The 17,882-nt window shown below is 40.9% G+C and overlaps 1 protein-coding gene across 2 annotated transcripts in view; it reads right to left on the reverse strand.

Annotated features, from left to right (window-relative positions):
* The window catches only part of SEPHS1 (selenophosphate synthetase 1), a 22,411-nt gene extending 6,660 nt beyond the window's left edge, over positions 1-15,751 (reverse strand). The window contains exons 1-7 of one of the 2 annotated variants that reach the window (XM_009708267.1): positions 15,489-15,751; positions 12,148-12,251; positions 7,231-7,338; positions 6,082-6,236; positions 5,178-5,268; positions 1,758-1,857; positions 1-210 (exon numbers count right to left, since the gene is read on the reverse strand). In XM_009708267.1, the coding sequence (XP_009706569.1) occupies positions 1-210; positions 1,758-1,857; positions 5,178-5,268; positions 6,082-6,236; positions 7,231-7,338; positions 12,148-12,251; positions 15,489-15,681 (961 nt within the window). In that variant the 5' untranslated portion in view covers positions 15,682-15,751. The remainder of the gene's footprint in view (positions 211-1,757; positions 1,858-5,177; positions 5,269-6,081; positions 6,237-7,230; positions 7,339-12,147; positions 12,252-15,488) is intronic. The other variant, XM_009708268.1, reaches the window with a different exon arrangement.
* Positions 15,752-17,882: the final 2,131 nt, after the last annotated feature.

Genomic DNA, 17,882 nt, shown 5'->3' on the forward strand with positions numbered 1-17,882 from the left:
AAGTCTCTGGACAAGTCCCATGCATGAGGCCAAACATATTGCCACAAGCCTTACTGACAGCAGCCATCTTAGCAAGAACAGGAAGGTTATGAATAACAAAGGACACCTCGTTTCGCTGCTGCTTGGCAAGGTTTTGAGCATGCCCCAGGATTCCAAATCCTGTGATGTCTGTCGCTGCATGTGCATTGAAAGTGTGCATGAGTCCAGCAGCTACAAGAGAGGGAGGAGCAGAAAAAAAAAAATTAGAAAAAAATTATCAGGAAAAGCAATGCTTCAACAATACTGTGCACAGTTTGAATGAAGTTGCATACCACTAATTCGAATCAGGTTGGGTTACTATTTAAATTAATAAAACAAAAAAAAATCATGCTTGAAGGGAACTGGAATTCATCGATACTGCATGTAACCTTTAAAAAATTCAACTTGTATTTAAGGTATTAAGTCATGCTGAAAATCCAGCACCAAAATTATATTTATGAGCATGTTCTATTAGACATGTGCTACTAATTTATATTAGCAGTCTAAGAAACAGGGGTCTGCTCCAGATTCAAACTTCCCAAAGTTGAGGGCCAGAGGGTTCTGAGCTCAGCTTTGCTTTATTGAGGGCAAGGACCAGACTCATCCTGGGTCAGTTTTCTCACATCTCTTCCCCTGCCACTCCGTAAAACCACATCAGAACTTAAGTTCTGGACACTTTAAAAGCTTAAGAACAAAGCCTGCAGGTTGTGGGGGAAGGGCCCCAGCCTCCCCACCTATGCATTCATGAAATTCTTGGGCATTTGCAGCTACAGAGCCCTGGCTGGGAGAAAGCACCTCTGCATGAAGGACAATGGCTCGAGCAAAGAGTATTTAAGTGTCCTTAAAGGTGCCTGACAAGAGTGAGCGAGAAAAACAAAACCAAGAATGCTTTGCCCTTTGGTGCTTCCCAATACAGAGCAGGACCCGAGTTCTTTTCCATAGACAATCCTGGTCATTTATTTTTCCTGGAAGACTTCGTGAAAGAATGAAAAAAACAGTGGGATGACATAACAAATACCAATGAAAACTGAATAAATGGGAGAAGAGATATTTAACTATCTCTGTTCCTTCAACTGAGAAGTAAGGAAACACCTACGTCAATTCTCTGCTCCTCCAAAGATACTTTGAACAAAGAAGGGAAATCCTGGATTGAAATTTCTAGGGTAAAAGGAGAACCTTCCCTCTACCAAAATTAAAAGACAACAACAACAACACACCACCACAAAAGCAGGAAAAAAAAAAACAAACCAGAAAAGAAAACATGTGCTACATATTCCACACTCTGGGAAGCACGCAACATGACAAAATAAAAAAATTAAAAGTTTAAATTGAAGCATACAAAAATGAAGAGCTTTTCCTTTTTTATTTGACTTCAAATTTTTTTTAACTTTATTGCAGTCAGGCCCTCACGAGTTCTCTAGGCACAGAAGATAAGAAGGAACAAATCCAATATATTTCCCTTTAAAACACCCTCCAACTCACTCGGATGTTACTCGCAGCACTCACATGAGTCATAATCATCTCCAGCAGCATTTGTGTTTTTGCTGCATAATTAAAAGAGGGCGTTTGATTTTAATTTGCTTGCTTCATAAACGCTGAACAGCAGAAAGATGGGCCAGAAGGAAGGGATAAAGCAGCTGTGTCACATTTCCCCACAGCAGTGAAATGAAATTAAGTATGGAACTAGAAAAACCCACAACCTCCCTGCTTCAACCCCCAACACGCCCATCTCTTCTTACCTGTTCTGTTCAGTCGTGCCATATTCATCATTGCTTCCTGGTATGCTAGTTCAACATCTTCTTGCGTTACCACTAGTTTGATTTTATTCCACTTTTCTGGCTAAGGGATGAAATAAAGATGATTCTTTTAGATTTTGAGCTGCATATTTTAAAGCACATCCTTACTACTTTAAAAAAGCCTTCATCCAAAATGTACTTTTTTTTTGGGGGAAACTCACTTAAAGAGGGGCAAAAGGTTCAACAGCCAGAGGTGTGTGGCTTACTCTGCTGTACCCAAGTGAAGTTCATTTAAAGACCTATTAGGCACTAAGCACCGCAAATCTTGCTTTCAGCAGCAGAGTGGAGTGGAATAACCTACCCTAGTGCAAAGAACTCCTTCTCAAGGCAACTCTCTGGCTTGAACTCTGCAGCCAAAAGAAAATAATTTTGTTGCTGGATGTTGAGATTTGTAATCTCTGGCTTTTTGGTTTTTTAAGAGAAAATTCTTGATTTCACATCCAGACACTTTGATCAAGAAAGGCCACTGATATCCACAAATCCAGGTCTAAGGAATGTACGCTAAAGCAGGATGTAATCTAGTGAGTTAGGATTAAGGCAGTTTCACAAACTTCCTTTACAGTTTAATACCAGCATCTCCTTCCACCTATTCTCCAGTGTCTTGTATGGACTCATGCGTCCATTACGTTCTAAGCAACGCTTTTCATCTCAAAAGGGTCTCACAACAATTTAGGAAACGGTACCTTTAGAAAAAGGGCAATTGTTTCATTCAAAGCTGAAGTAATGAAACAAATCAACTATTTAGCTGTTAAGAGCAACACTACAAACTGTTCTAATTTTCTTCTTTTTTTGCAATGGAAATAAAATTACAGAGAACTGAAAGTAAACAAAAATAGGATTTTTGAAGCCACAATGCCTATGCTGCCATTCCATAGAATAAATGCATAGAACAAACTTCTTACTAAACCAAAGGTGCAAAAACTACTAAGAATTAGTATATGATGCTGCACTGGGTAAGGATCTTGTCAAAGAGGCTCTTACCCTTAACAAATGAGTGCTGACTTTGAGGTGTGTAAGACAGAATCCAGAAATGCCAAGAGGGGGAAAGACTGGTTAGCCAAAACAAATCATTTGTTAAAGAGCAAGGAAGTATAGCAGTAAGATCAGAGCTTCTGAAATTAGGTTGAACTGGGTCTGACCAATTAAGTAAGAGAGAGAGCAAGTCAAAAAAAAATAAAAATGAGGCTATTAGAGGCGGGACAGAATACTGGGTATGACTGAAAAAAACTGAGCAGTTATTCTGTCTTAGTTTTCAAAACCCCTGTTCTGAGGCTGATCATTTGATGGAAACCAGCCAGATAATGGGAATGGAAATCACAAATGAGGTGGAGGCAGAACTCAAGGCTGAGGCTAGAAGAGCCACAAACACAAGTAGGACACAAATTAGATGCAAATTCGTCTCCACTATAGCAATCAGATACTGGGGTTAGTAGACAGGAAACAAAGACAGAAAAGTTCATAAAAATCCCCAAACAACTTGTAAAAGCAAGCTTAGATTTCCAAGTGGGAAGGATCTGTAGATAACAGCAAGGGCTAGAAAACACCTTTCATGTCTTTCAGCTGAAGGAGGAAAAGGCAAAGGGAGCTGTGGACCAGCCTAATTGGCCCACGTCATCAGCCCGGCTGCCAAAGCCACAGCAAACAGCTTCATCACCCCTAGCACATCCCTGACCTGGTCCTCTGGGGCCCTGATGGGGCTCAGCTCCCTGCAGACTCTTTGCAGTCTCTTCCTTTGCGCCCCATGGCAGCTGCTGCCAGCAACACAGCTGGGGCTTGGCTGCAACCATGCTGGCAGCAACCAAGCAAGGAGGACAAATTTTGCCTCATTTTGGATCTTCCTTTCACTTGTCACCAGGAACACATTCACTACTGCTCTGTTTAAATACCTCAGCTTTTAGGTCATTTTTTGTTTGTTTGTTTTTGGGGTTTTTTTGTTGTTTTTTAATTTGTTTTGCAGCCACATATCTCTACACTCCAGTCTTCCTTTCTTGCCTATGCATAAACTTGCTGTGCTATGTACCTTCTCCCACATACTTTTCAATACAAAGTCAAATTCCCTACCGAAATTTGATTTATGAGTGGATTTGTGATGGGTAATTCTAGTTTCACTTTAAATCTTTCACAAAACAAAGCTGAAGAAAAGGCAGCACAGCTACTCAGAAATTTTTCTACCACAATCAAAGATATATGCTGTTTACATGTAATAGGAAGATTGATTTCCTTGCTGTCCTCATTTTTCAGACCAGAAAATGCTTCTGGTTGACAGCCAAGGAAATTAGAAGTACTTGAAATATGTGGAAATTCACAATATCCTTAATTTGCAAGTCTGTTTGTCAGTACAATAATAGATATGTTAAGAAGTAAGATTATGGCCAGAAAACATACTATAAAATTGGTGTCTTGTTGTTTCACTTCATTTTCATATCAAGATTATCTGAGGCCCTGATCCTTATATCTGATTGGAAAACGCAGGATTCTGCAGAGGTCAAAATTGCTAGGCCAGACCCTATGAAGAAGGAGAAAAAAATTTTTTTCTTGTTGCTCACGCTTCAGACTCCAATGAAGGTTTAAGCTGGTTCTCTCCCGATTTTGCTAACACAAGCTGTGTAATTTGAATTCATCTGACAATGTAGTGGCCAACAGCCAAAACAAAGTAGATTCCAGCTCACTCCGCTGCCTGTCTATTGGCTCAGTAGTCCCAAAAGTAGAAAAGATGCATCTTTTTAAAGTGTAAACTGAGCAGTTATAATTCTGAAGACACATACTGGGAGCCAGACAACATAAGCAGATGCCAATTTTGCAGTCACTTTTCAGTTCAGTAGTTACATTTTTGCCTGAAGTAACAGATGGAAGTATGTCTACATACATAATGCTGCTAGAAATATTCTTATTGAATGCACAGGGTAATACATGTGAAACGTAGATATATCTTCATGTACACAAGCAGAAAGCCCATGAACACAGATAGCAATCTTGGCCTAACTGCCATCAATAAGCTTTTGCCAATTACTTTGGCAGGTGGAGTAGGGCATAATTTTACCCAGGGTGCTCGTATGTTGCTCTGTTAGTAAATACTTTTGTTTATTACAGCAATGCCTGAGAACTAACTAAGAATTAGATGTAATTAAGATGGGCTTACTAAGCACAAAATACTAAACTCTCTTGATTTCAAAAGAGTTTTGCATGTAAGCATGTCAGGCTGAGACACCAGGGAGGAAGGAGGAGAGAGAGGTGGTACATCACTCCTAACTGAGCCCTCAGTGTACTTATTACACTGCTGAACTTTGCCATTTTGAGGGAATGAAGAAGGTCACCTTTAACTCACACCCCTCTTCCCTATTTCTTTTTTTGTAGTGTACTCACAATATCTAGCCACTGGTGGACAGCTACAGCCACTTGTGTTCCCAAGGGTTTAGTTAATACAAGCACATCTCCTGGCACTGCATTGTCTGGCCTGAAAACAAAGAATTCATATATTAATTACATAGTGAGATTCACACACATTATTAGGAATAAGTGCTGATAATTACATTTTCACAGACCCGTGTATCTTGTTGCAAGTTAAAAAACTGACTAATTGCAGAATTACCCTTTGGGATTCATTGCCATGGGATATTATTGAGCAAAATGCTGCAAACTTATTTAGAAGTGCTAATCCTTCTTTCTTGGAATAGAACAACGCTTGCAGTCAGACGCACACAAAATTACATCTCTTCTGTCAATTTACTGGAGGCGCAAGATAGGATAGGGAAAAAAAATGACCTTTGTTACTCAGGGCATAAGATAACCACCACTAGGATCACAAACAAATTCATTTGTATAGTGTAACATGCCACAGTGGGACACTCAAAATGAGCAACTGTTAAATGGACAGAATGCTTTAAAGACAGCAATTCTGTAGTTCTCTACAGCCATTAATACAATAATTGGGAGATGGTTTAAAATGCATGTATAAATATGACAGAAATTATGTCCCAAAGCAGTCTTCAATACCTTTAAAGGTTAGAAGCTTAACTCTCCTGTCAAAAGGAGAATAGGATCAAAAGATACTAGGAGGTGGGGAGAAGTAGAAGGACATCCTGTTTAAAAAAGGAAGTATGTACAAAAGAGATGTGGCATCTGGCGAGGGCTAAGGACAAATGCAAGCAGGAGAAGGTACTGCTTTATTCATCAGGAGACAGATCACGAGATCACAACATGGTATTTAAAGGATTTTTACTGTATCCCTTCAGACCAGTGCCTTTGATTGTTTAGCGATTTAACTTACATTATAAATTCATTAGGCTGACAGACTGTCGTGGCCACTCCTCCTAAAACAATCCAGGGATTTAACACTGTTTGGCCACCAGTAACAGATGTTCCTGCCTCTTCTGCTGCATCTTTGAAACCCTGGATAATTAGAGGCATCACTTTGTCTCTTTCCTAGAGATCAAAACAGAAGTCAGAGTTCCATACACAGCAGTGCTAGTCATTTCAAGACTGGTCCAGGGCTCTGATCACTCAAGCCAAATGCCCTCATGGCAAATAGCTCATGACAGAAAAGCCAGCCTTAGGAAGAGGTAAGCCTCCTGAAAATTGCATGTTATCCCATAGAGCTATGGTTTTACAGCTCTATGTAAAAAGAGCTGAAGAGACACTCTTATGCTGAAGAAACATTCTTCAAAAGGTCATATAAATGTAAAGAAATCAGAGCTCTGCAAACTCAGAACAACTATCCTGCTGTTGTAATTAGGTACAGCCACAGCACAGCAGTGCAATATGACAAAGTTAAATCAAGCTGCATTTGGCCTCCACTAATCAGCAAAGTTTCAACTTACTTCCTTCTAAGAATAAACAGCCCATCTTTGCTAGAGCAAAACAAACATATATGCTGGTCACTTCCATGAAAAAGGAGAAAAGAAGACAGAAAAGGCAAAAAGAAGAGAGAGAAAAAAAAAGAGGCGGGAGGGTGTGCGGAAGGCAAAAAAAGGAAGGGAGGGGGGAAAGAGGCAAAAAGAAGAGAGAGAAGGAAAAAAAGAAACAAGCAATCTATTCCTGTTTCTTCTGCTTCAGAGAGATGTTGCAAAGCTGGCATAAGCAAACCTGAAGTTCCTATCCAGACTGACACATGAACTGGTAATCAAATGCTGCCTTGGAGCGGTATTATCCCGAATTGACAGACACAGGGACCCCATTTTGGTGGGGATGAAGGCATTAGCAGCAGCAGATTACAATGCCACAGAAAACTGAACTTTGAGCAAGTGACCTCAGAATGTTTACGAGGAAAGATCCATACAATGAACTGATACATTCAATAAAACCATCTCTTCTTTAAAATGGTTCAAACTTTGAGGAGAAAATACACTAAAGGTAAAAACATTCTAAGCATGTTTAGCTGTTTGGGTCTTCCTTCTAAAGAAAGTACCAAAAATCTTACCCTATCTGTCATTTTATTGCTGATTCCAAGGAGCATCAACATGTTGTCGCATTCCGTGACCCCCATGGCATAAAGGTCACTTAGGACATTGGCACACGCTATCCGTCCCTGAAAAAGAAAGACAGACAAAAAAAATCTGCAGGACTGTTTGTGAATGTTCAGGCAAACACCTGCTGCGAACAAAACTGCCAGCATGAGTTTGCACTCCAAGACAGCTGCTTATTCCGCAGGCTCCTGCATTAAGAAAGCCAGCCAAAAGATTTGGCAAGATCCATTTTGTGCAATGCGCCCATCTAGAAATGCGGGTATCTGTTCCCTTTACAGGTAAGGAGAGAATTCATCCCAGCTGTCTTGGTCAACATACGTTCTCACCGACCACAAGAGTTTAGACTGGATGCCTAATTTGCGGTTGAAGTTAAGCTCAACAAAGTCTAGCTTTGATAACAAGCTCCGTTTACTTAATCTGATATGTTCCTATTAACCTTATCTCAGCATAAAACTGTACACACTGATGAAGACCACCATGGTATGTAATTGACAACTGCTAGGAAGCTAATCCCCAAAGCATATATTGCTGTACCTCTTCGGCATCGAGGAGACTGGGACCTTGATGACAAAGCTGGTTGTTCCTCTGCACTACCCTGGAGGCCATGTCTACACTCCGAAGTTTTTTAGGAGTGTACTCTTCTTCCCAGAGGATACAGCTGCGCTGCCAGCACACAGCCACACTGGGGTGCCTTTTCTGTCAGGAAGTCAAGAAGAAGCTGTCTGCAGAAGACAGGCGTGCCCGGGATTAAGGAGCTCAGGGCTCCCAGAAACTGGCCTTGTCACCGCTTAGGAGCATGCACAGCTACTGAGGGGAGACGTCTGTCCCCTGCCACTTGTGTGGTGAGGGAGCTGTGTCTGCTCTGTCACTTGTTCAAGTGACAAAATAAGGCTGAATTTTGCTACAGTGCATACATTTTTATTGATTTTTGTATGTGTGAGTATCTCCATTTACAAAAACTTGTCCAAGAGACAAAACTGGTCATCCGCCGAAGATTTCTCTACAAAGTCGTGAAGCTGACAGGACTGAGAAGACGTCACTTGAGTCATATGAGCCTAGCTACTCTAAATTAATTTTATTAAATTAACAGATTCGCATCAGGGTTTGTTGGGGTGTGGACCCAGCACAGAGGAGACATCAAGTTTCCTGATGGAGATGCAGAACTTTCTGATATGGGATGTGCCCTAAGAGACGGCAAGATAATTTTAAAATGCAGGACAAATTCTGCTGCGTTACTCTGGAAAACTCTGCTCATTTTATTAAAATTGGTTCAAGTTTACAGCTGCAGAACTGTAACCAATATCTAGTTTTATGATATTAAATCTGTGCTCTTCAGAGGCAACACCACCATGATAAAAACAACAGGCTTATTCGACACAAATTGGCAATTTGGACTACAGAAACACGCTTTAGCTGGAAGACAAATTGGGGGGAAAGGTGGGAAAGGAGAAAAAAAAAAAAAAAAAGGAATCTAAACACATTTCCACCATCTCCAAAACCTTACACTAATCACACATCCAGATTTTTTCAAAAAATTCATATTTTCAGGCAGTTACCTCACTTGCTGATGACATGAAACAACACTTCCAAATCACAACTAAGTATAATCCAGCTTTTCATAAATTCGAGAGCTTCCAGTGGCATCAGGGAAATCCCTTACATTTGGAACTGGAATATGTTTTAATCACTTGTGTCTTAAACTATTAAGAAAAGAGAGAGCTGTGTACTGCATGGTTTGGTGGATATTGGCTGTTAAATTTCTAGCTGTTTAAGAACACTAAAGCCTGCCATTTTCCTTTTCTGGAAGGGGACTATCAAACCATTCTCCACTATCTTCAGTATTTACCAAGCAAACTGCTGGTTTATGCCCTCTTAGGAATGACAGATAAGTTTTTAAAACCACACTGTCAACAGGTCTCTATTCTAGTAGTCAGAGGTCAGTCTAACACTGCTTTTGCCAACTGGCAAAACCACTAGGGAAACAAATTCAGGGAGTGCAAGTTTCAAGTCTGAAGAAGCAGAGGGAACAATACATGGCTTGCGAGCACCAATAAACACAACAGGATTCACAAAAGGGGGTCAGCCTAGCTGGGTCCTGCATGCTACCTGACTGCTTGCTTAGTTCCCCCGAAACACAAGTATCTACGTGCAACACCAATACTAAGAACTATTTATAAGGGCAAAGGATGAAGTACCAGACACCCGTCCCCAGTCTTGAGTGAAGGTTCTTCTCAAAAGGGAACCAAAAAGGTCCCTGGAATGGAAGGGGAAGGAAATCCAGGACTCTCAAACCAGCCAGTTTCCTTCTCCTGTACTCAAAAAGGTATCTCCACAGTGTCACAGAAGAGGCCAGTACCAGTCCTCTTACCAGTGGCTTAATACTTATTAGGAAACCTATTTTCAATTGCTTGTAACTTCTCCAATATCAAACCATTTCGGCCAAAAAGTCCTATGTTGGACATAGATTTTACAGGCATACATCCTAGGGATACTTTGCACAGCATGCATTAAGTGTTTTCAAGAACAAAGCCAAAGAGAAGGGGAAAAGGATGAAGAGAGTTTTTGCATATAACTGCAGAACTTTGTTTTAAAATGGGCAGTGACAGTGTGAGAGACAGCTGTTTTCTGAAGCAGAAATCTGAAGTTCAGCAGAGTCCACATGCAGTTTTGCCTTCCTCAGCCATTTTCTAATCCTTTCTGTCACAGCACCCAGCTTGGGAGTCCATTTGCACTTCTGGCTTTCCCTCCTTGCTTCCTCTCTCTCCACCAACTAGGAAGAGAGATCAGATAAGGAGCTGCAGGTAGACACTGTGCCCAGAGAAATGAAGAGACTCTAAATCAGGGAATACCTGCCCAAAACCAGACTAGAATTGACTAGGTACAGAGACAGAGCAGAAGAGCAAGAAGCAGAGCATGGACTGCATGTGATAACGAGAACAGAAAGTGGTAACAACAGGCGTGGGTCAGGAGGCATCTAGACTAAAAACAGGGAAAGAAGCAGTTGGAGTCCTCTTGAACAGAGGAGTGCAGAGCACACTCCTTTATACAGCCTGGACAAAACCTCAAAATTCCTGAGTCTCACCATTCCTCTATTCTTAACAACTGTCCATAAACCCCCTGGCAAGTTGTATTTGACTGTCCTCCAACTGATCTTGGTCCAGACAAGAAAATGGCAATTTATATTGCCCCCAGGTACCTCAGTCCCCAAGAGAGAGAGGTCCGAGCAGGGGATCCAACAGCTTCAACTCTGCTGGATCATCACTACAGATATCAGCAAGGCGGCTTCTGACAGAATCCCTGTTCTCAGTTAGCTTTTGAGAAGAAATACACATCTGTAAACAGATTAGGAAGTGGCAGGCCACCACATTAAAATGAATGTTGACAGGAATGAAAAGCAAAGGACTTGAGTTAGAAAACACCAAAGTTAGCGCTGCTGGCACATGCGGACCACAGTATAGACTGTCACTACGATACAAACACTAAAGTTGGACTATGGCCAAATTTACATTCCGCTCCTACCACACTGGCCTAAACCTTATCTGGGCCCAGGCACATCTATCCACTCCTGCAGCATCTCAAACACTTTGTATCCCCAAACAAAACAACTCTCTCCCTTCACCACAGCCTTCTCGCACTGTCCCTCACAAAATTTGTTACAAGGTGAGAAAAGAGAGTTTCTCAGCTAATGAACTTGAACACAGCGCTCCAACAACACATATCTCTTTTTTTTTTCCTCTGGTCTCTGACAAGTTCCCACATGATATTAAAGCAAGCCACTTGAATCAAATTTCTCAGGAGAGCTCAACAACTCTGTACTCTAGAGGCAAGCCTGAGATCTTGGCTGCTCAGTTTGCAGAAAGAGCTCTTCTGGAACAGAAATCAAAGGAGCTAAAGCTTACATATGTGCACAACACCTGGTCAAGCATGGTAAAAAAAAGAAATAAATCGGTCCCAATCTCAAACCACGTGTCCAAAACCTACCCGACAGGTCTCACAGAACAAACAACAAACCAACAACAGCAAATAAAGCATGCAATCACATAAACAACAGTAAAAGTATGCCTTAAAGCAAAGGAGTCACATTCAAATCACAGGAAACATGAAGTCTAGCATTTCTTAACTTTCATTTAATGAACACCTCCTGTAGAATTCCTTACAGCTTTACTAAGTCCCTTCATAAAGTTCATTTGTTTCCCCATGACCTTCTGTTCAAGTCAATACTGATCACCACCACACATAATACCACAAAGGAATCTCTACTGAGATAGACTAAATGAAACAGGGACACAGAAGGAACCAAAGTCAAAGCGCATGCAACTTCCAACAACTCATTTCAACCTATCCATCTGCAAGTGGAGGTAGTACAATGAGAAAACTGGCGTTCACAAAGCACTCTGAAGCTGCCAGGTGCTATTGCCAGCTACTGTCATTTAGGCATTTCCAGTTCTAACATGTTACCTGGTTATTTCAGAACCTCAAAAAAGGCCAATCACAATGCTGTTCTGCTCATAAGTGGAGTTTACTGCCTGCTGTGTCACAGACAGCTCTTTTTTTCCCCCCCTTTTTGGGCTTTTCAAGACAAATCCCACAGAACAACAGATGGAGGGAAATTTGAATTAAAGTTGGCATTTCTCACAACTTTCACCTATAGAAAGCGGCACTACAGCATTCCTGGCCAACATGGAAAAGATTACAGGATGAAACTATGCCTTTCCCTCTCCAGATGTTTTTAGGAAAGACTCTGAATGCAGTTAATCAAACAATTAGCACTGCACATCTAGAAGAAACGGTCAAAATTGTCATCAGATTGGTAAGTGAGAAGCACAAACCAAATCAGGAATACAGCTAACAATTAAGTTTACCCAACTTACCATCATATAAGGATCATCCACAATAGGATAAATATAATCTGTCGTCTGGACCAACGACAAACCTCCATGTCTTAATGGAATAACGCAAGTGTCCATCCCAATTCCTGCAAAACCAAAAATCCATCAGCGAGGTGAGTAACTTTGCCCTTAATTAACCGTCGCTCTTAACAAGAGAACTTATAAAACATGTCTGTGAAATAGAACTCACAACACTGCCTAAACGGACATGGCAAATTCCTTCTTTAGAGAAAGCACATAGCACAAATAAGAGGAAAACCAAGCAAAGAATCAAAACTCCTGACTGGAATGGAACAGAAGAGTAAATGGTTGAAAGCAAGAACTAAACTACAACGCTCTACATTTTTTTGCAGCATAATAATAGTGCATTAAGAACTTCAGTGCTTGTATGTAGGTACATTTAAAGTTAAGAGGAACTATGTAAACTGATATTGTCAAAAGCAAATAGGTTTTCCTGTTGCTTCGATCTCAACAAAAACAAAGTGACAGTTTTAAAAGGACACAGCCTCTCATGAAGGGCACCTCCTCACTTCAGGAGGAAGAACAAGAATGCCACAAGTCACAGCCTAGGCCTTGGTGAAAGACGATTCACCCACTTGGAGCTTTTGCAACCGTGTTAACCTCGCCTTACTTCTGCGAGGCTGAAAGGCAGCAAGACAACCTGCTAGACAGGGAAACTCCTTTGAGAAAACCACAACACCAAGCACAGATTTTTCCCTGATGACGGATATTTCAGAGTAAGTGGTATTAAAACCACCTAGCATTTGCTGCAATTTAAGTCCCTGCACAAAAGCAGCGGGTGACAAATCACAAGATGCTACCTGAGCCCCGCTCCCTGTCCGTATTCTTGTGCCTTGTGGCAACGGCAGGTAGCTTACCTCCTTCCTGGGCTGGCAGCAAGCCGCCTAGAATCACTGTGCTTATCTCGCAGCACAAGGGGCTTCAAAAAGCCAGTTTTCAGGGAGCAGATGTTACACAGTAACTTTTCCCCAGGTACTAATGAAACACACTACCTAGCAAGAGCTACAAGCCAGTATTTGGCAGTGTCCTATATGGGGATGGAGCAAGCTGCTGTCATCTGAGGTCCTACTGAGGACACAGAGCAGAAGGTCTGCCAGGCAGTAGGTACACAGGTGGAGAGGATCTTACCTCTCCTGCCTACGAAGGCACTAGATCTTGCCTCAGAAGGGAAGGGATACTAACAGAAGCTCATGAGCAGTAACTTAGGGTTGCTCATCCTCTGCAGAAGCTACCAAGCGACTATGCATGATGTCCCATGTCTCCAAGGAAGCGCATATAAGCAGTTACAGAGAATGGCTCGGGTATAGGAGCTGTTTTGCCCTCAGTTCACCTGTTCTTGCTATAATGCTGCACGACTGATTTCACTTGGGTTTTCCACAACTTCAGTGAAAGTGTTGCTTGACAGGCAAAGGGGCCACGATGGTCCTTCTGAGGCTATGTTTCTGTTCCACCAAAAAAGGACTGACTAAATAAGTGAATCTGTTCAGAGAGGTGACTGAAAACAGTGATTTCAAGGTCTGTAACAGCTGTGAGAATTAATATCAAACTTGGAGTTTCTTACTCCCAGACTTACTCATAGTCATATTTAAGATTGCTCTGGATAACACCACTTGCAGAACTAAAAAGGAATGAGCTTGAGCCTGCTATGGGCAATTTTCCCTCTTGACAAAAGCACGGTGCATGTGCACAGGTTGTAAAGTTACCTGTCTAACCCTTTTAAGCACAAGGCATCAGAGGCAAATCACACCAAACTTATCCGCAGACACATTTGTTGAAGGGATACTCACCACAAAAGCATATTTTTAAGAGATCTGAACTCTTTACCTGCTATTACTAACAGATTTCCTGTTACATAATATCCCACATACATATTGACGGCAGTAGTCTACTTTTTTACCTTTTCATATAGCTGGAGAAGAAAAATCTATTAGCAGTTCCAGTTAGTACTGTTTAGAGCCTGTAAGTTTATAAGAGAAAAAAAACAAAACCAAAAAACAAAACCCAAAAAACCAGCTGGATAATTAAATCTAAAACAAACTATTACTGATTTTAGAAATTTGCCAAATTGAAATGCTGTCGTGAATAACTTACTTAATTTAGAAAAAAACATATAAATAGTAATTTGGGGATAAAAGAAGCTGGAAGTGTCCTTCATTAGGGAATATTAAATTATAGTGCTACCCCAGCTCCACACACAATTGCTGCTTAGATATTTCATACAAAGATCGCCATTGTTTAAGCAAAAACACAGGCTCCTTACTAATCTCTCGCTGAATTCAAACCCTACCAAAACAACGGGTTGCAACCTGTTAGCCTGCTAATAGACAATTAGCAATGTTAAAATAATTTAAAATAAGGTCATTGGACACTAAGTTGATAATTAAATAACTTCAGAATAAACGCTACATTGATATTCCTAAATTGAGGAAAAAAATTCATTCTGCACTGCAAAATATAGATTGAATATGCAGGGCTGAGTAAATAGACAAACAGAATTAAAAGTGTCATTAAACACATTATTTACATTAATTTATCTATATCAATATTAGGTACAGTAGCTGGTATCAAAATACCTACGTTCGCCCTGTTCCCCATGTAGGTGGCTCGTGCAGGTTGTTTTCCCTTATTGCTTGCATCATTGTGCAAATATCAAAGAGAAAGTGAAGCTGGCAAGAACACAGAGGTCTTGGAAAGACAGCCTTTCCCAGGCAGCTTCTACAGGTGAGCAAAAAAGTTAGAGTGGGGAACAATGAAAGGACTGAAAGGAAAAATGACAACTGTGAAACAATCCGCTCCCAGTCAGCTGAAGTGAGAAAGTTTTCTCTTGCTCCCTTTCTCTGACCCAGGAACAGAGGGGAGGGGAGGGGAGGGAGAGGGGAACTTCATCTGAGAGTCATCTAACTGCATAAAATTCATTGCATTCATTGCACTGATTTCCAAAGGCAATGTATTAATATAAAAGTCCAGAAATTAATTGATACGGCTTCAGTTTGCAAAGCATCTACTAGGGAAAGGGAGGAGGAGACTAACGCCTAAGCATGGGCCTATCACAATGGCCATTCCTGACCGTTTTTTCTTTGTAGTTGAGTGCACTGCAGGATGTTAAATAATTAAAATAATATTCTTGTATCCCAGATGCCAACAAATGACAACACAAGATTCATTCTTCAGATTTCTGGATGCTGTGCATGCATTACACAACATAGAATTTTCAAACCAGTTTAAGAAAACTGCAAATGAGATCGCGTCACTAAGCAGACGAAACAAAAGTACAACACGCATCTAGAGGAGCAACTACTTACCCAACCTGGGCATAACTGCCCCCAGGAACTGTTCATCTTCCTGAAAGTGGTTTTCTTGTAGAGATTCGAGCAGTTTCTGTAAGACATCCTGTGGCACTTTGCAGCCTGTGCCTTTCAGTTCAGTGAATCGGGTCAGACGGAAGCTCTTGTCCAGTTCATAACTTTCTGGGTTAAACGACTCCCGAACAGACATGATTCTCTCGCACAGACTGCTGGCCTTTCCCACCCCAGAGCAATGGTATCAGTTTTTCCGCTGATCAGTCTAATAGAAAAAAAAAAATAAATAAAAATTGGGAACATTAGAAATTCCTCAGACCTGCAAGACAACAGGTTTTCCACATGAAGGAAGTTAAAAAGAAAGAGAAAGCACTCAATGTCGTCGTTCACTTAAGACAGGTGGGCACATCTCGCACATTTCTCTAAGACTACAAAGGAATGACTGCTCTTCCTACCTTCCAACACGTAAAACTATAACTATGGCAGGCAAATCAGAGAATGAATTTCTTTTCCAGATACACTGCGTAAGTTCTTCATTAAAAAAAAAAGAATCTAACACACTTACCGACCTCATTTAACACAGAGGTAATGAAACAAATAATCACTCCCTGAGCACTGAGGCCAATTTCCAAAAGGCAACCTGGGCTCTGATCCTGCAACACGCTCAGCAGAGACATCTGTTTGTACTCAGCTCAGTGCGGAGTCATAATTTTAGCTATTAACATATTAATCTCAAAAATAAGATGCTTTTCAAATAATGGTTCTGCTTCCGTTCTGATGCAAGAAGCTGAAACTCCACAATACACCTGTTCTCCTCGGGGGAAAACACAATCCTGGTGTTCTGTTAGTACAGGTAACAGAAGAACAAAGAGGCCGCATTTAAGTAGACTGGTTTACCTAAAACCATGCCAGTTTACTGTTTAGTGTCTTCACAGACATAAAAATGTTGAAAAGTTTCCTGCCTTCCGAGCCCTTTTTTAGTCAACTAATGATACTGAGAATACAGAGAATTGCCCATTAAAATGGTAAAGCAAAAAGACACTGATGCAACCCATTTAATAAAATTCTTAACAATGCCCGTCTAATTTTAGAACGTTTTTCCACTCTGACTCACATGCACCACAATCCAAGACTAATAAGAGGCCCAACCGAGACAGTGACTTCTAAACAGGAATGGCTGTGATAAAATGCAATTCATCCTTCTCAGAGAAGAAGTTTTCAGGAATTACTAAAAATGACCTGTCTGCGGTAGTTTCTTAGAAAGCAAGGATCTCGCTTAACAACAAGAAGAACAAAGTTCAGCAGCATCGCTGACCAAATCTGATACTGACGGTCACGTTGTTACGAGGTTAAGCTGAAAAGCAAAAAAATAAACGCAAGTGACTGTTATTCACCAAGTTCGACTGCACTAAATGTAAGAAAGAAGTAAATCTACAGACTGTGCAGCTCATCTCCCCTATATAGCACTTACTAACAAGTACGTCCGTTCCATAAACCTTTTAAGTCTACTAATTTATTGAATATACTTTGTAGGAATTGAAGTTTTAAGCTCCCCGAGAAGTTCTGATGTGGAGCCCAACTCTCCTTTACAGTGCTTTCCCTCCTTCTCTGGGAGGCGTGGCACTATTTAAAACAAATCTTCCAAAGCCCAGGCTTGGGCAGTAATCCAAACTCTAGTTACAAGAACGTGTCTTGGATGAGCAATGAATTCAGTTCGTAGCTGCTGTCTTCCAATGCAAGACACTAAGCACTTGCAATCAAAAAAAAAAAAAAAAAGAAAAGAAAAAATAGCGTCTGGAAAACAACCTGTCAACAGAAATTGGAGACAAAAGCTTTTGAAGGAGGGGGATTTTTTTTTTTTGTCTTCATTCTTTTTTAACACTTCATTCTAATTAATTCCAGAAATTTATAAAAAGCTGCTTGCCCCACAAGGGAAACATTTTCCTTCATTTAAGTAGTAATTGCAATATGCTTAGCACCCCCTACCTACTTATATAGGGAAGGATGCAGAGGCCATTGCCTACCAGGAACTTTTTGCAGCCTTGAGGAGTGTAAAGACAAGGTAAACTACGTTCCCTGGTTGGAAAACAAATATTGAAACAAAGAAGGCGATTTTATTTAATGGAAAACATTCACAGTGCAAGAGCAGAATAACTTTTTAATGAAGATCTGAATAAAGCTGCATGCAACTATGTATTTCGCAGACTGCCAGGGGAGCAACCTTCCCTGCAAGCCCAAGTTTCTTGTGACTTCTGGCAGTCTACGCAGGCACCCAACCCGAGCGTTAAGCATCCCTCCCCGGTAGAAGAAAACACTTTGTAACCCACATGTTTCTTACTTTAAAAGCACGGCGTAATAAATATTACACCCTGAAGTTTAACCCTTGCCTCCCCAAAG

This window comes from Cariama cristata, unplaced genomic scaffold (genome assembly GCF_000690535.1).
Source record: "Cariama cristata isolate BGI_N322 unplaced genomic scaffold, ASM69053v1 scaffold5159, whole genome shotgun sequence".
Taxonomy (NCBI): Eukaryota; Metazoa; Chordata; class Aves; order Cariamiformes; family Cariamidae; genus Cariama; species Cariama cristata.